The sequence below is a fragment of the Geotrypetes seraphini genome, chromosome 11 (assembly GCF_902459505.1).
Source record: "Geotrypetes seraphini chromosome 11, aGeoSer1.1, whole genome shotgun sequence".
NCBI classification, from domain to species: Eukaryota; Metazoa; Chordata; class Amphibia; order Gymnophiona; family Dermophiidae; genus Geotrypetes; species Geotrypetes seraphini.
This window is the reverse complement of record NC_047094.1, coordinates 27,144,887-27,166,207: the sequence shown is the minus strand read 5'-3', so window position 1 is coordinate 27,166,207 and position 21,321 is coordinate 27,144,887. Positions and strand designations below refer to the sequence as shown.

At 51.3% G+C, this 21,321-nt stretch overlaps 1 protein-coding gene across 1 annotated transcript in view; it reads left to right on the top strand.

Annotated features, from left to right (window-relative positions):
• Positions 1–21,321, top strand: part of LYRM1 (LYR motif containing 1) — a 42,850-nt gene that overhangs the window by 15,963 nt on the left and 5,566 nt on the right. The window contains exons 2-3 of the mRNA XM_033915105.1: positions 8,452–8,610; positions 20,868–20,960. Coding sequence (XP_033770996.1) covers positions 8,452–8,610; positions 20,868–20,960 — 252 coding nt within the window. The remainder of the gene's footprint in view (positions 1–8,451; positions 8,611–20,867; positions 20,961–21,321) is intronic.

Sequence of the window (21,321 nt, the reverse complement as noted above, 5' to 3'; positions counted from 1 at the left end):
CAGTGCGCTACTTTCCAGAACCGGGCCCTCCGTCGAAGGAAAGCCCGCATGGCGGATCTTTTCGCCCCGGACCAACCCTCTACCTCGGCCTCGAGGTTGGCCCCGGCCTCAGCCCCAGCCTTGACCTCAGCCCCGAATACCTCGGCATCATCTCGAGACTCGAACCCGAAGTCCTTGGGACAACAGAAAACCTCGGCTCCGGGTAAGTCCCCTCTTCAGGTTCTGTACCAGCAAAGAAACCGGCCTCGGGGACACCGGCGACGCATGGCGGAAGTCCCATGCTTACAGCCCCGGCGAAGCCCTCCAAGCCTTCGGGCCGTGCCTCCACCACACGGGAATACTCTGATACGAGGTCGCCCCCGGTGGAGTGCACCGAGGCAGTGGACATGTCCTCGATGCTGTCCGTGCCTGTCTTTCAGGACCTACTCCGAGCGATGATCTCGTCGGAGCTGTCTGCTGCAATGGCCCATTTGCAACCGGCCTCGACCTCGACCCCGCATGTACCAGACTAGCCTGAGCCTTGCGTCGAGCCACCTCGAAGAAAAGCGCGCAAGCTTCGCCGCATTCCATCCTCCTCGGACTCCTCACCGAGGCACCCGAGGCGCTCTCCCTCCACAGACCGCCACTGTGCAAAGCGTCGTGCTAAAACGACAGAAACCTCGAACTGCCGTACCTCCAAGAAGGCTAGGGGTTCCCCCACTCTACGAGGCCGTTCACCTACACCTCGTACGGGACTGCTAAGGGTGGCTGAGTTATCACTCTCCAACCCACGCATCCTCCGAACTCCCCCTCGGACTGGGACTCCGACCCGAGGTTGCAGGTCTTCACCGAGGGAGTCCGGGTCGAGGTCACCGATTCGACATCGATCGGTACCTCGAACCCCGACATCATCTCCGAGGGGCTCCTCGAGATGTCGGAGATCTACGACCCCGGAACACTTTCACAGTACTTCCCCGGTCTCGGAGCGTGGATCGGAACAGGAACCTCGATACTCGAGGGAAGCCTCCCCATCCTTCTCCACCCGACGGAGGTCTCGTTCACCGACCCCGCACGGGGCCTCGGGAACATCTCGCCCATCCTTCACTCGCTTTGTCCAGGACATGGGCCACGCTTTGGACTTAGACCTCCAGTCCTACTCCAGATACTCTAAGGAATACCTAGCGGAGCTGGATATGCCATCACTGCCCAGAGAGTCCCTCCGCTTACCGCCTAACCCGGTACTCCAACAGGCCTTCTTCAGGAACCTGGATACCCCCTACATGGTCACAGCCGTACCCTTCAAAATGGAGGCCAAGTACCGCACAGTACCCTACCCAGGATTCGAACAACCACAGCTCTCCCACCAGTCGCTGCTAGTAGAATCCTCCTTGAAAAAGGCCCATCCATCCCGGGTCTCAGCCGCGGTCCCCCCAGGCCGAGAAGGCCGAACCCTAGACAAGTTCGACAGGAGACTATATCAAAATGCCATGATGGCCTCTAGGGTGCAAAGCTACACTTTCACCTTCACATCCTACCTCAAACACCTCATTGGACTATTGAGAGCCTTTGAGACTGACCCACCGGCCTCCCACCAAGGAGCGTTTGGCCTGCTCCTAGAGTCCCTCTCCAACCTGCGCCTCCATCTATTCCACGCGGCCTACGATGGCTTCGAACTCTCCTCCAGAGAGGCAGCCTTTGCTATCGCCATGCGCCGACTAGCTTGGCTGCGCCTGGTCGACATGGACCCCAACTTACAGGACCGGTTGGCTAACCTACCCTGCGTGGGAAAAGAGCTGTTCGATGACACGATCGAGGCGGCTACAAAACGCCTCTCTGAACACGAACGCTCATTTGCCTCCCTCGTCCAGCAAAAACCTAAACCGCCCGCGCCCAGGCCATTCAGGGCCCCTCCACGCCGCTACCCAAAAAAATCCACCCCTCCCTTCTCGCGGCCTCCACCCAGGCGTCCGCAAGCCCACCACCGGACCATGCCCAAGTCCCAACCGCCTGCGACTTCCAAACCATCCCCGTCCTTTTGACGGGATTCGCGGAAGGGGGCGGGCCCCCTCTGCCATAGTCCCAGGCCCCCTTCCTATCGGGGGCCGCCTCAAAGCCTTTTACCCTCGCTGGGAACAAGTCACGTCGGACGCATGGGTCCTTGGCGTGATCTCATCAGGATACTCTCTCAACTTTCGGGCCATTCCTCCAGACAACCCCCCAAGGAATTGCCCACCCAACCGGACACAGCTACCCCTGCTCCTCTCCGAGGCTCGGGACCTGCTTCGCCTCAGGGCAGTGGAGGAGGTTCCCCCCGACCAACGGGTGAAGGGCTTAAGAACATAAGCAGTGCCTCCGCCGGGTCAGACCATAGGTCCATCCTGCCCGGCAGTCCGCTCCCGCGGCGGCCCAAACAGGTCACGACCTGTCTGAATCACCAGAAGGGGCTCCCTTGCCACCTTGGTTTCTCATTGAAGTCCTATCTTCCCATCGTAGTCCTAACCCTCCGGTCTTGCACATGCACGACCTGTTGGGTTTCTATACTTATTACCTGGTTAGCTTTCTATACTTGTGTTACATCCCAGCTCCTCCCTCAGTATCCCACGATCCCTTTATCCCTCAGGAATCCGTCCAATCCCTGTTTGAATCCCTGTACCGTACTCTGCCTGATCACTTCCTCCGGTAGCGCATTCCAAGTGTCCACGACCCTTTGGGTGAAAAAAAACTTCCTTGCATTTGTTTTGAACCTATCTCCCTTCAGTTTCTCCGAATGCCCCCTCGTACTTGTTGTCCCCTTCAGTCTGAAGAATCTGTCCCTATCCACCCTCTCTATGCCCCTCATGATCTTGAAGGTCTCTATCATATCTCCCCTGAGCCTCCTTTTTTCCAGAGAGAAGAGCCCCAGCCTATCCAACCTCTCGGCGTATGGGCAGTGTTCCAGCCCTTTTACCAGTTTCGTTGCTCTCCTTTGGACTCTCTCAAGTACCGCCATGTCCTTCTTGAGGTGTGGCGACCAATACTGAACGCAGTATTCCAGATGTGGACGCACCATCGCTCGATACAATGGCATGATGACTTCCCGCGTCCTGGTTGTTATGCCCCTCTTTATGATGCCCAGCATCCTGTTGGCTTTTTTCGAGGCTGCTGCGCACTGTGCAGATGGCTTCAGTGATGCATCCACCAGCACACCCAAGTCTCTCTCAAGTCTGCTGTCTCCCAACAATGCCCCCCCCCCCCAATTTGTAGTTGAACAACAGGTTCTTTTTCCATATATGCATGACCTTGCATTTTTCCATGTTAAAGCGCATTTGCCATTTGTTTGCCCAGTCTTCCAGCTTGTCCAGGTCCCTTTGCAGGTCCTCACACTCCTCCCTGGACCTAACTCTACCGCACAGTTTGGTATCGTCTGCAAATTTTATAACCTCGCAATTTGCCTCCTTTTCCAGGTCATTGATAAATATGTTGAAGAGTAACGGCCCCAGCACCGATCCCTGTGGCACACCGCTCGTGACTCCCCGCCAGTCAGAATATTGGCCCTTCACTCCGACCCTCTGCAGTCTACCCGACAACCAGTGCTTGATCCATCTGTGCACATCCCCTCCCACCCCGTGGTTCCACAGCTTCCTAAGCAGCCTTTCATGTGGCACCTTGTCGAAAGCCTTTTGAAAATCGAGGTAAATGATGTCTATGGGTTCCCCATTGTCCACCCGACTGCTTATTCCCTCAAAGAAGTACAGAAGGTTCATTAGGCACGACCTTCCCTTACAGAATCCGTGCTGGCTTGTTCTCAGTAGGCCATTCCTCTCGATGTGCTCGCAAATGCCGTCCTTGATCATAGCTTCCACCATCTTCCCTATAATTGAAGTCAGGCTCACCGGCCTGTAGTTCCCGGGGTCACCCCTCGATCCCTTCTTGAAGATAGGTGTGACATTCGCCAATTTCCAGTCCTCTGGTACCTCACCAGTTTTCAAGGATAGGTTGCAAACATGCTGGATTGTGCCCGCTATTTCTTGTCTTAGTTCCTTCAGAACCCTTGGGTGGATCCCGTCCGGGCCCTGTGATTTACCGCATTTTAACCTGTCTATCTGTTTGAGGACATCCTCCTTACTTACCTCTATGTACTCCAATTTTTCGGCCTGTTCCCCACTCATGAGCTCCTCTGAGTCCGGTATATTAGATGTGTCTTCGCTCGTGAAAACCGACGAGAAGAACGTGTTCAACCTCTCAGCTACCTCTTTATCCTCCTTAATCACTCCCTTCCTATCCCCATCGTCCAACGGCCCCACCTCCTCTCTCGCTGGTCGCTTCCCCTTTACGTAACTGAAGAATGCCTTGAAGTTTTTCGCCTCCCTGGCCAGCCCCTCTTCGTATTCCCCTTTCGCTTTTCTAACCTCTTGGTGGCATTCCTTTTGGCATTTCCTGTGCGCCTGGTGATTTTCCTCCGTTGGGTCCTTTTTCCATCTCCGGAAGGATACTTTTTTGTCATTTATTGCCCTCTTCAGTTGACATCCAAACCGGGTCCTTTGATCGCTTGTTCTTGCAGCCTTTCCTGAAACTGGGGGCGTACATTCTTTGTGCTTCCTGCAGGGTGTCCCTGAATAGGGTCCAGGCGCTTCCCACAGTCTACTACTCCCGTTATTTCCTGGTACCGAAAAAAACGGGAGACCTACGCCCAATACTAGACTTGAGACGCCTCAACAAATTTCTAGTACGGGAAAAATTTCGGATGCTTTCCCTACCGACCCTCTACCCCCTGATCGACGTGGGCGACTGGCTCTGCTCCCTCGATCTGAAGGAGGCGTACACACATGTCCCAGTACACCCCGCTCACCGCAAGTTCTTGCGTTTTCAGGTAGGGGACCGGCACCTACAATACCGAGTCCTCCCCTTCGGCCTAGCATCATCACCTCGGGTCTTCACCAAGTGCCTCGTGGTGGTCGCAGCAACCTTACGTTCCCAGGGCCTCCAGGTATTCCCCTACCTGGACAACTGGCTGATCAAAGCCCCGTCCAGGGAAGGGGTTATCTCAGCGACCCAACAGACTATTACCTACCTACAAAGTCTGGGGTTCGAAATAAACTTCCCAAAATCCCAACTACGCCCCTCGCAGTCCCTACAGTTCATCGGGGCCACGCTGGATACGGTTCGCCTCAGTTCCTTCCTCCCCCCTCCGCGCCTAGAGGCGTTAGTAAGTCTGAGTCGAAGGATCTCTCTGCTGACCTCTGTATCAGCTCGACAGATGATGACTCTCCTAGGCCACATGGCCTCCACCGTCCATGTCACACCCTTCGCCCGCCTCCATCTGAGAATCCCTCAATGGACCCTGGCCTCTCAATGGCGTCAAGACCGGGACCCGATCGACCGTCCCGTGACAGTGACTCCTTCCTTGCAAAGATCGCTCCGCTGGTGGGCCGACTCTTCAAATCTTTCCAAAGGTTTACTCTTCCTCGTCCCTCATCACAGCAAGGTACTCACCACGGACTCGCCAGAGTACGCAGGGGATGTGGTCAGCGGAAGACCGCCGCTGTCACATCAACGTGCTAGAGCTCCGGGCCATCTATCTTGCAGCTGTAGCCTTCCAACATCTGCTCCACGACCGGGTGGTCCTCATCCGAACCGACAACCAGGTAGCAATGTATTATGTAAACAAACAAGGAGGAACAGGGTCTTGGTCCCTCTGTCGGGAAGCCCTGCGCCTCTGGAAATGGGCAATCTCCAACAACACCTTCCTTCGAGCGGTGTACATACAAGGAGAACAAAACTGCCTGGCGGACAGACTCAGCCGCCTCCTCCAGCCACACGAGTGGTCACTACACTCTCAAACCCTACGACAGGTGTTCAAACAGTGGGGGACACCTCAAATAGATCTGTTCGCATCCCCCCACAATCACAAACTGCCTCTCTTCTGCTTCCAGATGTACTCCCCGGACCGGCTCGAGGCCGACGCCTTCCTCCTCGACTGGGAGGGAAGGTTCCTGTACGCGTTCCCGCCGTTTCCTCTGATCCTGATGACGCTGGTCTACCTGAAAACAGTACAAGCCACCCTGATCCTGATTGCTCCTCACTGGCCACGCCAGCCTTGGTTTTCCCTTCTACTTCAACTCAGTGTCAGAGATCCACTGCCTCTGCCTCGGTTTCCCTCTCTACTATCACAGGGTCAGGGTTCGCTGTTACATCCCAATCTTCAATCTCTTCATCTGAATGCTTGGTTTCTTTCCCCCTGACTTCTCTCCCCGTGTCTCAATCAATCAAGGAGATATTGGAGGCCTCTAGAAAGACCTCGACGAGAACCTGCTACTCCCAAAAGTGGACCAGATTCTCAACCTGGTGCACCTCCCACAGCCAGGACCCGGTGTCGATCCCCGTCCCTCTGGTCCTTGACTATTTACTTCAATTATCTCACTCCGGCCTAAAGATCAACTCCATTCGAGTACACCTCAGTGCGATTGCGGCCTTTCACCAGCCCCCTGGAAGGGAAAGCCCTCTCGCTCCATCCCTTAGTCTCTCGCTTCATGAAGGGTCTCCTGAATGTCCACCCTCCTCTCAAACCTCCTCCGGTGGTTTGGGACCTCAACGTGGTTCTGGCTCAACTAATGAAACCTCCATTTGAGCCCCTAGACAAATGCCATCCAAAATTCCTCACTTGGAAGGTAATTTTCCTGCTTGCGCTCACTTCCGCTCGGCGGGTTAGTGAGTTACAGGCTCTGGTAGCGGACCCACCCTTCACGGTATTCCATCACGACAAGGTGGTACTCCGCACTCATCCAAAGTTCTTGCCTAAAGTAGTGTCTGATTTTCACCTCAATCAGTCCATTGTCTTGCCTATGTTTTTTCCCAAGCCCCACTCTCATCCCGGAGAGGTGGCGCTCCACACTCTTGACTGTAAGAGAGCGTTGGCCTTCTACCTCCAACGCACTCAGCCACACCGGAAAGTCCCACAATTGTTTTTGTCCTTCGACCCAAACCGGTTAGGTCACCCAGTTTCCAAGCGCACCTTGTCCAACTGGTTGGCCGATTGCATCTCCTTCTGCTACGCTCAGGCTGGTCTCGCGCTGCATGGTCGAGTAACGGGACACAAGGTCTGAGCGATGGCAGCCTCCGTAGCGTTCCTCAGGTCCACACCTATCGAGGAAATCTGCAAGGCTGCCACGTGGTCTTCGGTTCATACTTTCACCTCCCACTACTGTCTGGACTCACTGTCCAGGAGCGATGGCCGATTCGGCCAATCGGTTTTGCGAAATCTATTTGCTTAAATTGCCAACTTCCCTCCATCCCTTTTCAGTTAGCTTGGAGGTCACCCACATGTGAGAATATCATGCCTGTTTGTCCTGGGATAAAGCACAGTTACTTACCATAACAGGTGTTATCCAGGGACAGCAGGCATATATTCTCACAACCCACCCACCTCCCCGAGGTTGGCTTCTTTGCTAGTTAAGTGAACTGGAGACCACGAGGGGATGCGCCCCCTAGTGGAGCAGGAAGGCACGCATGCGTGGAGCAGCAGAGCAAACTTAAATCTTCAATCAAGTTTGCTTGAAAATGCTTCCGCATCGGGGCTCCGTAGATGACGTCACCCACATGTGAGAATATATGCCTGCTGTCCCTGGATAACACCTGTTACGGTAAGTAACTGTGCTTTATTGTAACCTTACCCATTTCCCTTTTGTTCAATGTTTCGTCAATAGAATCTTTTTAGCATGTATACCATCCCTTGATTTTTAATCATTTTTTTATAAATTTTGTATGATGTAAATCGTTTTGGTAATTAAAGCGGTATATCAATCCATAATAAACTTGAAACTATACCTATAATGCTGGAGACGTAGAAAGACATCTCTCCCTTTCCAAATCTACCATTCGTTTTATCCTCTGTAGAAAATCTTCATTGCCCTGTAATATGCTATGCCTACCAAATTGATTCATTTCTATGTAGGTCCAATTCCCACACTTTCACCAATTTGCCTGCTTAAGCACATGAGAGAGATTTCCATGCCACAGCATAGGAGGCCCTGATGCTGGCAGAAGGCTGCTTTTGTCTGGATCACTGCTAGTACTAGAGATGGCAAAGTAGTATAGAGGTCTGCAGGAAGGAGAGAGAGAGGGATGGTAGGACTCATGCAGGGGACTCACCCAGATTGTAGAAACACACATAATGTATGTTTTATGTGTGAAAATAAGGTAGTTTAGCTCTCCTTACCATGAGAGAATGATGCTAAACAGCCTGTCTTAATTATTATTTGAATAATAGGTGATGTATATAATGCAAACATACATGTACCGCACTGAAATGCTTTTTTAAACATTTGGCATTTGTTACCCCCACACTGCCATTAATATGGAAGTCCTGAGAAGATATGTCAGCTTGGCACATGCCTGACTTTCATTTCTACTAATATCACAAAACCAGTTCAATACAGGTAAAAGGAATAACTTTGATAAACATGACAAACACTGTCTCTCTTTTATTTTTTCTAGATGTCTGCAGCAACACGTCAAAAAGTTCTTAGTCTTTACCGCAAAATTTTCAGAATAGCAAACAAGTGGCAATCTTTGTCCGGGCAGAGGGAAGAAGCCCTCAAAGAAAAGCAATACATTATCAATGAAGCCAGAATGTTATTCCAAAAAAATAAAAATGTAAGTGGAATTCTAGTTCTAAGGTCCAGTTCACAGTAGAAGACAAAACATCCGTGCATTTGCTTACATTTCATTTTAAAAGAATATGCTTAACTTTCATCTTTTATTGAATGCAACAGTCCGTCCGGATGGCTTACCTTTTTCAGCCAGTAATATGCCTTTAGGTTTGTATCTATAGCATCTTCCTTTCCACTGAGGTTGATTTATATTTAAAACATACTCAATTCTGTAAAATTCCAGACACTCCATTTTGTACCAATATTACAATAGCTTGTATGTTATAAAGGTATTGATAATTTGATTCACCTTGAACTTACTTGAAGTGGTGTGTGATCTTGGGGAGCTGCCTAAAGCACCAAGATGAGGGGGGAGGAGCACCACGCCACCTTTTTTTTTTTTTTAGCCTGTCTGTTTGCCTGCAAGTCCAAAAGCTTACATGCAAAACCATTGGCTGCTGCTCTTCCTGATAGAGTAGCTATTGGGGGGATGGGGCTTGAGTAGAAAAATACACTTCTCCCTGTGATAGGGGATTAACAACTGCAAATACTGAAAAAACGTTAATAACTTTTTTATATGTTATTTGCTGTTTTCTATTAAAAACCATCGTGAATATGGTGAAACTGCGAATAACATGGTGGGAGACCTGGCCTGTTTCTGAAGGAGAGGCAAAACACGGTGAACAAAGTGCTGGGAATCAGCAATTTTATCTGTCAATGCTTGGAATCAGCGATTTCTTTATGCAAGCTGATGTATAATTTGGGGGGAGGAGCCAGCAAGCTAAAAACCGTGAATAATCAAAACCGCAAATATGAAGGGAGAAGTGTAAGCTAATAGTGCATCAGATTTTGATCTTGATGAACTGGGTTCAATTCTTGCTGCAGCTCCTGAATTTATGTAACGGAATGAAAGATAACAGAAATATTATCCAGGTAAGAACCTTAATACACACAAGAGTCTATATGGCCCACCCTGGTGGGTTTTACAATTTGCCTGCTTTCTGCATCGGACAACTCTATAGTCTGGAACTGGAGTTCTTCGCCTGTTATTTGGATAAACATAATAATAATAATAATAATAATAACTTTATTCTTATATACCGCCATACCCAGCGAGTTCTAGGCGGTTTGCATCAATTAACAAATGATCTGCATTGACAAGCTTATTTACAACAAGTTACAAGCAGATTTACAACAAATTACAATCAGATTTATGATAGATTACAACAATTTACAGCAGTCAGCGAGGAAGTTACAGCAGTTTACAGTAGTCTGCAATGAAGGGAAAATGTACAGCAATTTAACAGAAATTGCAGCTTTGATCGAACTAGACAAGGGAAGTAGAGAGTGGGACAAGGGAGGATCTGGTGAGGGCGAAAGGGGGAGGGGTGGGGCCGGTGTTATGTGGGGTGAAGGGATTAATTAAGGGTCATGTTTGCTGAATAGGTAAGTTTTTAGTAGTTTTCTGAAGGCAAGGTAAGTGGGGGCCTCGAGTATCATCTGGGCTAGCCATGGGTTCGACTTGGCTGCTTGGAAGGCGAAAGTTCTATCGAGGAATCTTTTGAGAAGACAGTGTTTTGGCGAAGGGAAAGCGAACAGTTGAATTCTGCGTGATGTCCTGTTGTTGCAATAAAGGTTAAAGTGGGTATTTATGTAACTAGGAGAAGAACCGTTAACCGATTTGTAACAGAAACATGCAAATTTAAAAAGAACTCTAGATTCAAATGGCAGCCAGTGTAGTTGGTGGTAGAAAGGGGTGACATGTTCCCATTTCTTTAGGCCAAAAATGAGGCTCACTGCGGTATTTTGGATTATTTTTAGTCTCCTGGTATTTTTCTTTGTGGCGTTAAGGAAAATGATGTTGCAGTAGTCGAGAATGCTAAGGATGGAGGATTGTACAAGTAGGCGGAATGCAGTGTCATTGAAGTATTTTTTTATGGTGCGAAGTTTCCAGAGCACCGAGAAGCTTTTCCTAACGATGATGTCGGTATGGTTTTCTAGGGATATGTTTTTGTCCAGCGTGACTCCCAGAATTTTTATGGTCGGATCAAGGGGGAAGATCTTTCCGTTTAGTTGAATTGTGGTTTCCTTGATTTTATCTTTGGGTGAGGCTAGGAAGAATTTTGATTTGTCGGGGTTTAATTTCAGTCTGAATGAAAGCATCCAGAGTTCTATCTGGTTGAGAATGTTTGTAATGTGATCGAGTAGTTCTTGTGAAAAGTTGGTTAGTGGGATGGCTATTGTGATATTGTCTGCATAAATAAAGAATTTGAGATTTAGGTTGTGTAAGAGTTTACCTAGGGAGGCTAGGTATACGTTGAATAGGATGGGGGATAGGGGGGAGCCCTGCGGGACCCCACAGGTGTTGTCCCAGCAGTAAGAGAAAGAGTTATTCTTGAATACCTTGTATGATCTATTTTGTAGGAAACCCTGGAACCAGTTAAGGACCTGGTCTGAGATGCCAATGTGAGCTAGGCATTCAAGGAGAATGGTGTGGTCAACCAGGTCAAAGGCACTGCTCAGGTCGAGTTGTATGATCAGGGCACTTGAGCCCTGACTGAAGAGCGTGTGGAGGTGTTCGAGAAGAGAGGCTATGATGGTTTCAGTGCTATGGTCCGCGCGAAAGCCTGATTGGTTGTCACATAGAATGTTGAATTTTTCAAGGTATACGGAAAGTTCCGCCTTTACCATCCCTTCCGCTATTTTGGTAAATAGGGGGATGCTGGCGATTGGTCTATAGTTAGATGGGGAGTTAGGTGGTTCTTTCACGTTTTTTAGAATTGGGGTAATCATTATAAGACCTTGCTCAGACGGGAAGTTTCCTGTGGATAGTAGGTGATTAACCCATGTCATCATTTTTGCTTTAAAGTTGGGGGGGGGCAGTTTTCATGATATTTGGTGGGCATGTGTCCAGGTGGCAATAGGAGTGTGTATACTTGTTGTAGTAAGTATTGAAGGTTTGCCAATCGGTTAATGCGAATTGTTTCCAGCTAAGGTCGACTCTGGCTCCAGGATCTGGGTTTGATGAATTAATGTCTGTGAGGATGGGGAAGAGCTCGAGGGGGTTGGGACTGACGGGTAGTGTTGTTCTTAATTTTTGGATCTTGGTGTTGAAGAAGTCGGCAAGGGTGTTGGCGGTTAAGGTGGATTCTTCGTGTAAGTTAGTGAAGGTTTCTATGTTGTATAGGTCGTTGACCAATCTGAAGAGGTTGCTGCTATTGGTTTTAGTATTACCAATTTTGTGGGAGTAGAAATTTTTTCTTTTTTCATCAGTGGGGGCAATCTCGTTTAGTATGTTGGTATTATCTTGTATCCAGGAGGTCATGATTTGTTCCGTGTCTTCTATTGGATTGGTGTTGATTTCGAAATGGGACCAGAATTCCGTTGGGTCAATCTTTCCTCTGGTAGAGTGGGTTTTGATAATTCTTGTTTTGCCGCTTTTAGGGGGTTTGAGTTGGCATCCAATGGTGAAGGTACATAGGCGGTGGTCGGACCAAAGGGAGTCTGACCAGCTGCCTTGTTTCCAATAAAAATTGGGATTGGCCTGTTCCTTAGAGGATAGAGTTACCAGGTCTAACTGATGTCCTCTTTGGTGGGTTTTGATAGGGGGGGTTTGTCAAAGCCTAGTTGGGAGAGCAATGACCAGAAATCCGAGATTTCAGGTTGGTCAGTTTGCTCGAGGTATATGTTGATGTCCCCGCACAGTAGGTTGTATGGGCTTGTTAGAGAATTGGTAAGTAGTGATTCAGCGAAGTCATCTTTGGTCGTGGACCATTTTTTGGGGGGTATGTAAAATAAAGTGATGGTTAGTGAGGAGGGCAGAGATTTTGATGCTAGGGCGATGGTTAGAATTTCGGAATTGGCCAAAGAGGTTGTGTTGAGAATGGAAGCGTTAAGGTGGTCTTGGAAGATTAGTGCTAGACCTCCTCCTCTTCCCCATGTTCTGGCTAGGGAGAGTATCTTGAATCGTGGAGGTAGACAATCTTTAATGACGATGTCTTCGTCTGATAGCAACCAGGTTTCTGTGAGAAGGACAAAGTCGGGGTTAGTTTCGGTCAGCCAGTCTTTGATCAGAGTGGATTTATTCCTCATTGATCTGATGTTCAGGTAAAAACCCAGTAGGGTCTGGTGGTTGGTGTGGTTGGGTGGGGAGTAGTGGGAGTACGCAAGTTTTTTTAGATTTCTTGGTTTTTTTGGGTGGGACTTGGTCGGTTTATAGGGGTGAGGGGGGCTGTTGGGCGAATAGGCGTGAGGGTGGTCTTGTGTGGAGTGGAGAGTGTATGTAGGGGTTCTGGGTTTTACTGATCGGTGCAGCGTGAAGTGGATGGGGATGGGGGAGACCTTGGAGTTGTCTGCGTTGCAAAGCCTGGAGGAGAGCAGGAGGAGTAGAAGTAGAGCTACGCATTGGTGTGTGTTTGGCCTGGCCATTGTGACGGGATCGTCCAACTGCAGTTGGAGAAGTTTGGGAGTTTCCTGCAGGCGATTGTAGGGGGTAAAAAAGGGAGCAAGATGACTCAGGGTGGTGTACTTGATTCGTGGGTCGAAGAGCGGTATAGTAGATTATCCCAGGACAAGCAGGCATGATATTCTCACATGTGGGTGACGTCATCTACGGAGCCCCGGCGCGGACAGCTTTTCAAGCAAACTTGATTGAAGTTTCAAGTTTGCACACTGCACCACGCATGTGCATGCCTTCTCGCCCACTAGAGGGCGCATCCCACCTCGTGGTCCTCAGTTCAAATTTTTCCGCGGAGCAAGAAAGCCCTGTGGATCTGAGCTCCAGTGTTTTTGCCTTCTAGCTGCCGCGTTTAGTTTGTTTTCCCCTTCGAATTAGTTCGCGGTGCTGTTTTTCTTTTCGGTTCTTTTCAAAAAAAAAAAAAAAAAAGTCTTTCGTTTTTCGTCGGGCTCCGGGGGCTCCCGGAAGCCGTGGCCGCGGGACGTCGGTACGTTCCCGGCCTTCTTCTTTTTCTTCGTGGATGTCCCGTCCTGTTACGGGATTCAAAAAGTGCAGCCGGTGTGAGAGGTTGCTTTCCATCACTGACCCTCACCGGTGGTGCATTGTCTGTCTTGGGCCCGAACATCCGACAGACTCGTGTGATCGCTGTGCTACCTTCCAAAACAGGGCCCTCCGTCGCCGTAAGGCCAGAATGGCGGAATTGTTCGCCGTCGACGCGCCGCCTAAGGCCTCGACGTCGGCCTCGGCTTCGGCCCCGGCCTTGACCTCGGCCTCGGCGTCCTCGGGGGCCTCGGCCTCGCCTCGGCCCTCTTCCTCGAAGGCGTCGTCAGTGAAGCAAGCTTCGGGTAAGTCCTCTGTTCCATCCCCTTCAGCAAAGAAGCCATCCTCGAGTCAGGCCAAGGCGGGTGGGTCGACCCCGGCCCCGCATCGGACCTCGACTCCGCACACCCCGAGGGAATACTCGAGACCGAGGTCGCCCTCCAGGGAGTGTGCCCCGGACTCGGAACTCCCCACCTTCGTGGGGATTCCGGCCTTCCAGGATCTCCTCCGAGCTCTGATCTCCTCGGAGCTGTCGGGAGCCCTGGAAGTGTTGCAGCGTGCTGCGGTTCCGGCGGCCTCGACCTCGACCAGGGCGCCTTCGGTCTCGGAGGCCCCGGCCTCGGCTCCCTCGGGAGCCCCGGCCTCGGCGACCTCGGTCTCGGGTACTGTGGCCCCGTTCACCTCGGTCTCGGCCCCGCCCCGGACCTCGACCTCGGGGGAACCCCCTGAGCGGAGTGTAAGGCCCAAAGAAAAGTTGCGCAGAGTGCGCCGTCTTTCCTCCTCTTCCTCCGGGTCTTCCAGGCACGCCTCGCCCTCGACGCGACCTCGGACGGGGCGTCGATCGAGGAAGTCTAAGCGGCCCCGAGGCTCGCCTCGGCGCGACCATTCCTCGTCGTTCGGGGGCGAGGCGCTGCAGGTGTCGGAGTTGCGCCTCGACAACCCGAGGCTCCTCCGCTCACCCCTTGGGAAGTCTTCCCGGGTCGCCTCGCCGAGGAAACGGGAGAGTGTCCCACGAACCCCGGGGTCCTCACCCAAGGGTTCTGCGAGGAGGATAACTTCCCCTTCCCCCTCGAGGGCCCTCGAGAGGGGATCCTGGGATTCGGGATCTGTTAGGGATCCTCATTATTCCCATGAGGCCTCCCCCCTCTCCTCGGTGGGGCGGTCGAGAACCCCGTCTCCCCAGGCTAGGCCGTCCTCATTTTCATCCTTCGTTCAGGACATGGCCCAAGCCCTGGGGATTGACCTGATGGTAGGTTCTCGGTATTCCAAAGAATTTTTGGAGGAACAGGACCTCCCCACTCCTCCTAGAGAGGTGCCTAGACTCCCTCTCAACAGTGTCCTTCTGCAAACCTGGCTGAAGAACTTGTCAAACCCTCTTACAGTCACGTCTGTGCCTTCAAAAATGGAATCGAAGTATAGGACGATTCCCCCTAAAGGGTTCGATAAGGCGCAGCTCTCACACCAGTCTCTTCTGGTGGAGTCTGCTCTTAAAAAATCACAGCCCTCACGGGTTTCTGCGGCGGTTCCACCAGGCAGGGAGGGGCGGACCCTGGACAAGTTTGGCCGTCGCCTCTATTCAAATTCCCTGATGGCCACCAGGGTTCTAAATTACGCCTTCACCTTTTCCTCCTATTTGCGTGGTATGGTGAAGGACCTTCCTCAATATCGAAACTCGTTACCGGACTCCCAAAGAGCAGGATTCGATAAGTTTATGTCCAACCTGTCTCAATTGCGGTTGTACCTATTCCATGCAGTGTACGACGCCTTTGAGCTGGTTTCGAGGGTGTCGGCCCTCGCGGTGGCCATGCGCCGCTTGGCCTGGCTTCGCACCCTCGACATGGACCCAAACCTGCAGGAACGCCTGGCAGACTTGCCTTGTGTGGGGTCCGAGTTATTTGACGAGTCATTGGATGCGGCGACCAAGCGCTTGTCGGAGCAGGAGCGCTCTCTAGCATCCCTGGTCCGCCCCAAACCTAGGCCCCCGCCGCAGAAACCCTTCCGGCCTCCGCCGCGCCGATACCCTCAGAAGTCGACCCCGGCTTTCTCGAGACCGCCTCCGAGACGTCCGTCTCAGCGAGGCAGAGGGGGACAAACCCAAGCCCCGGCGCAGGGCCCTTCTAAGCCCGCGCCTTCCTTTTGACGGGCTGAGCGGACGGGGCGGGTTCCCCTCCGCACTTTCACAGGAACCCCTTCCTATCGGGGGCCGTCTTCGGTCCTTCCGGGAGGCATGGACCGGGATTACCTCAGACGCTTGGGTGCTCCGGATCGTCTCCGAGGGCTACTCGCTCAACTTTGTGTCCTCGCCACCGGACAGTCCCCCAAGTTCAGTCCCCTGCAATCGTTCGCAGCTACCGACCCTTATAACCGAAGCCAAAGCCCTCTTGAAGCTTCGGGCGGTCGAGCCGGTCCCCAAGGACCAGTGGGGTACGGGGTTTTACTCCCGCTACTTTTTGGTTCCAAAAAAGACCGGGGACCTGCGCCCCATACTGGACCTCAGGAAGCTCAACAAATTCCTGGCCCGGGAGAAGTTTCGAATGCTATCTCTCCCGGTTTTGTATCCTCTCTTGGAGGAAGGGGACTGGATGTGCTCCCTCGACCTGAAGGAAGCATACACCCATGTTCCGGTGCACCCCGCCTGCCGAAGATTCTTACGATTCCAGGTGGGGGACCTCCACCTCCAGTACAGGGTTCTGCCCTTCGGCCTGGCCGCGTCCCCACGAGTATTCACGAAGTGCATGGTGGTGGTTGCGGCAGCCCTGAGGTCACGTGGACTCCATGTGTTCCCTTACCTGGACGATTGGCTCATCAAAGCCCCGACCAGGGAGGGGGTTATCTCAGCGACCCGACAGTCTATTGCCTTCCTGCAAACTCTCGGGTTCGAGATAAACTTTCCAAAGTCTCAGTTGAGGCCGTCTCAGTCTCTTCAATTCATAGGTGCGGTGCTGGACACGGTGCGCCTGCGCTCCTACCTGCCGACCCAGCGGTTGGAAGCCTTGGTACGGATGAGCCGCCAGGTCTCTCAACTATCGAGGGTGTCGGCCAAGCACATGATGATGCTGCTGGGCCATATGGCCTCGACGGTACATGTCACGCCGTTTGCGAGGCTACATCTGAGGATCCCTCAGTGGACCCTCGCGTCCCAGTGGCGTCAGGAGTGCGACCCGGTGTCTCGCCTCATTTCGGTGACTCCGCTTTTGCGGAAATCGCTGCGTTGGTGGACAGACTCTTCAAATCTGTCCATGGGGCTACTGTACCGCACTCCGCCTTTTCACAAGGTCCTGACCACGGACTCCTCGGAGTACGCGTGGGGAGCCCATCTCGACGGTCTTCGCACGCAGGGCCTGTGGTCGGCAGAAGACCGTCGGTGTCATATCAACGTGCTGGAGCTGCGGGCCATCTTCCTAGCACTTCGAGCCTTCGTTCACATATTGCAGGACCAGGTGGTCCTCGTCCGCACGGACAATCAGGTGGCAATGTACTATGTGAACAAGCAGGGGGGAACGGGATCTTGGCCCCTCTGTTCCGAGGCTCTTCGCCTTTGGGAGTGGGCGGCCTCCCGGAACATCTTCCTCCGGGCGGTCTACATCCAAGGAGAACGGAATTGCCTAGCGGACAAACTCAGTCGACTTCTGCAACCGCACGAGTGGACCCTACACCCAGCAGTTCTACGCGAGGTTTTCGCTCGCTGGGGAACGCCACAGGTGGATCTGTTTGCCTCTCCGGAGACACACAAACTACCACTATATTGTTCTCGGATGTACTCGCGGGACCGTCTGGAAGCGGATGCCTTCCTACTAGACTGGGAAGGGAGGTTCCTGTATGCATTCCCTCCGTTCCCTCTGATCATGCGAACGTTGGTACACCTAAAATCGTCCACGGCCACGATGATTCTCATAGCACCTCGGTGGCCGCGTCAGCACTGGTTCTCCCTGCTGCTCCAGCTCAGTGCCAGGGAGCCTCTTCCCCTGCCTGTCTCTCCTTCTCTGCTATCTCAGAGTCAAGGATCCATGTTACATCCCAATCTGCAGTCATTGCACCTGACAGCTTGGTTTCTTGTTCCCTGACTCCTCCGGACCTGTCTCAATCGGTGAGGGAGGTGTTGGAAGCCTCCCGCAAGATCTCGACGAGGCTTTGCTATGCGCAGAAATGGACCAGGTTTTCCACCTGGTGTTCGTCTTTTCACCTGGATCCGGTATCAGTTCCGGTATCCTCGGTTTTGGACTATTTATTTCATTTGTCGCGCTCTGGCTTGAAAACCACTTCGGTGCGGGTTCATCTCAGTGCGATTTCTGCTTTCCACCAACCTCTGGATGGACGCCCTCTGTCTCTCCATCCCTTGGTGACACGCTTCATGAAAGGGTTACTCAGGGTTTGTCCCCCTCTTAAGCCTCCGTCTGTCGTGTGGAATTTGAATGTGGTCCTGGCTCAACTGATGAAACCCCCTTTTGAGCCACTCAACAAGTCCCTCTTGAAATTTCTGACTTGGAAGGTGGTGTTTCTGATCGCCCTCACCTCCGCCAGGCGGATTGGGGAGTTGCAAGCCTTAGTTGCGGACCCTCCTTTCACTGTCTTTCATCACGACAAGGTGGTTCTCCGCACCCATCCTAAGTTTTTACCTAAAGTTGTGTCTGACTTCCACCTCAATCAGTCCATTGTCCTTCCTGTGTTCTTCCCGAAGCCCCACTCCCATCCCGGCGAGACGGCGCTTCACACGCTTGACTGTAAGAGGGCGTTGGCATATTATCTTCAACGCACCAGGTCTCATCGGAAGGTTCCTCAATTGTTTTTGTCCTTCGATCCCAATCGATTAGGGCATCCAGTTTCCAAGCGCACTCTGTCTAACTGGTTGGCCGCTTGCATTTCCTTTTGCTACGCTCAGGCTGGCCTTCCTCCCCCGGGTCGAGTCACGGGGCACAAGGTCCGAGCAATGGCAGCTTCGATAGCCTTTCTCCGATCCACTCCGATGGAGGAAATATGTAAGGCTGCCACTTGGTCTTCGGTTCATACATTCACCTCTCATTACTGTCTGGACACTCTATCCAGGAGTGACGGCCGGTTTGGCCAGTCAGTTTTACAAAATCTGTTTTCCTAAATCACCATCCTCCCACCTGCCCTGTTTTGGTTAGCTTGGAGGTCACCCACATGTGAGAATATCATGCCTGCTTGTCCTGGGATAAAGCACAGTTACTTACCGTAACAGGTGTTATCCAGGGACAGCAGGCATATATTCTCACAACCCGCCCGCCTCCCCGGGGATGGCTTCCTTGCTAGTTATGGAACTGAGGACCACGAGGTGGGATGCGCCCTCTAGTGGGCGAGAAGGCATGCACATGCGTGGTGCAGTGTGCAAACTTGAAACTTCAATCAAGTTTGCTTGAAAAGCTGTCCGCGCCGGGGCTCCGTAGATGACGTCACCCACATGTGAGAATATATGCCTGCTGTCCCTGGATAACACCTGTTACGGTAAGTAACTGTGCTTTCCTGTATAATATCCTGTAGAACAGTACATTCAATATAGTGGTGCTACATTCTGCATAGGTCTAGCAAGGTTATACAATAGAGTAATATATAACAGTAATACTTATCCGGCTGGGGTTATCAGGTCTATAACCATGAGACCGGGAGTCTAGATAGTCGGTGCTGTTGGGTCTGTCTCATGGGAAGGAGTTTCTTTTGGGGTTGAGACGGCTGTGTCTTTGTCGGGCTGCTGAGACTGTGCCTGTAGTGGAGATTCGTGGTTGTCTTTGTGATCTCTGTGGTCTGGGCTAGGTTGTGTGGTCAGTAGGCTGGTATCGGAGGCTGCCTGTGCGGGTGCCTCACGCAGGTGCTTCACAAAGGCGCGTGCTAAGGCGCACGCGCCTTTGACGTGCGCCTTCGACGGCACGCCGAACGGCTGCACGCCGTTGGTGCGGCTTGATTTTAAAGTCGTCGGGCTCCTGCTGGTTCGGGAGGGGGGCGGAGCAGTGCTCCCACGCTCCTCTCCAGCTAAGCAGGCACGAGGCTTGGCTTCCCGCGGCCCACCGAGCAGCAGCTAGAGCAAAAAGGCTGGGCTCTGGTGGTGCATGTATGAATAAGTTACTAATAAAGTACTGAATTTGTTGAGCCTTGGAGCTCCTTATGTATGTGTTGGTTCATGGATTCATCTATGTTGCAGGTTCTAATTATTCCTTTTCATGGTTATAGAGCTGAATAGAAATGTATGATATCTCCGGGGAAGTTTCCCTGTGCCCCTCCTTCTCTCTTCTTTAGTTACACTGGAGATAATTGTTTGGTACAAACTGAAGAGGGCACTGTCCGCCATTGGTGACGGAGGAGGAGCTGCAAGATGTGATTGGCATCCTTCTACGAACAGTTTGCGAGCACGGATTGATCACCTAATGTATGGTATTATCAGAAGATTATCCAGGAAAGAACTTCATCTTTCAATAGGCTCGAGAGTAATCTAAGGAAATACTTTTTACAGAAAGGGTGGTAGATGCGTGGAACAGTCTCCCGGAAGAGGTAGTGGAGACAGAGACTGTGTCTGAATTCAAGAAAACGTGGTCCAGGCATGTGGGATCTCTTAGGGCGAGGAGATAGTGAATGCTGCTGATGGGCAGATTGGATGGCCTTTATCTGCCATCATGTTTCTATGTGTCCACCTTTTTCCTGCCCCCTCCCCCTTTACTCCATCTACCTTTTTTCCAGGCCCCTACTCCCTCCCTCCCTGCATCCTCTCTGGCTTCAGCTGTTCTTCTGCTGTCCCAGGCCTAATTGTTTCTTTGAGCTACACGAACAGGTCTGTGGAAATAGGGAATTCTGTGCAAATTCTGCATTGTGCCGAATTCCCCCAGGGGTTCATTATTGAAGTGAAGGCTCTATTTAAAATCTAAGGGGCAATAATCAGCTGCTACTAATTGGTAGTCATAGATAACTGATCATTCCTCCCCCACCCTTATTCACAGTGCACATACTTTCATCCGCTGAAAACAAATGGATGGGGAAAGGGAGGAGAGTAAAAGTGCTTGTAAGGATCATTTTGTCTGCTTCAATGTAGCTGCAAAATACATGGCTTCTTTTTGTACCATTGTGCATGCCAGTGGGATTTTCAAAGAGAAAATCTCAAAGGAGTTTTCCCTTTTTAAAAATGAACTTGTAGACCCAGGAGACTTTAAGCTTGTGGAAAGGCTTATTACTGCTCTCAGAGTAAATAAAATAAGCATACACTTAGAAATATTTAATATAGCAACTTGTTTTTGTTTTTTTCTGTCTTGATTGTTTCCTAGTTAACAGACTCAGAACTGATTAAACAATGTATGGAAGAATGTGAAGCAAGAATAGATATTGCATTACACTATGGAATTCCATATCCAAGACCTGTAAGTATAGACTGGAAGCACTTTATCAGTTTTTTTGTCTTTAATAGAACATCAATTTCTGTTTTTTTTGTCTAATAGAACATCAATTTCTGGTTTCAAGTGTACATGGTTTTTGCCACGCTCCAATGATTAATTTGGGCACAATATAGTTCTGTAGACATAAGGTCCATCTAGCCCAGTATCCCGTCTTCACAGTGGCCAATCCAAGTCGCAAGTACCTGGCAAAAAACGAAATAGTAGTAACATTCCATGCTACCGATCAGGGCAAGCAGTGGCTTCCCCCATATCTGTCTCAATAGCAGACTATTGACTTTTCCTCCAGGAACTTGTCTAAACCTTTTTTTAAAATCAGCTACATTAA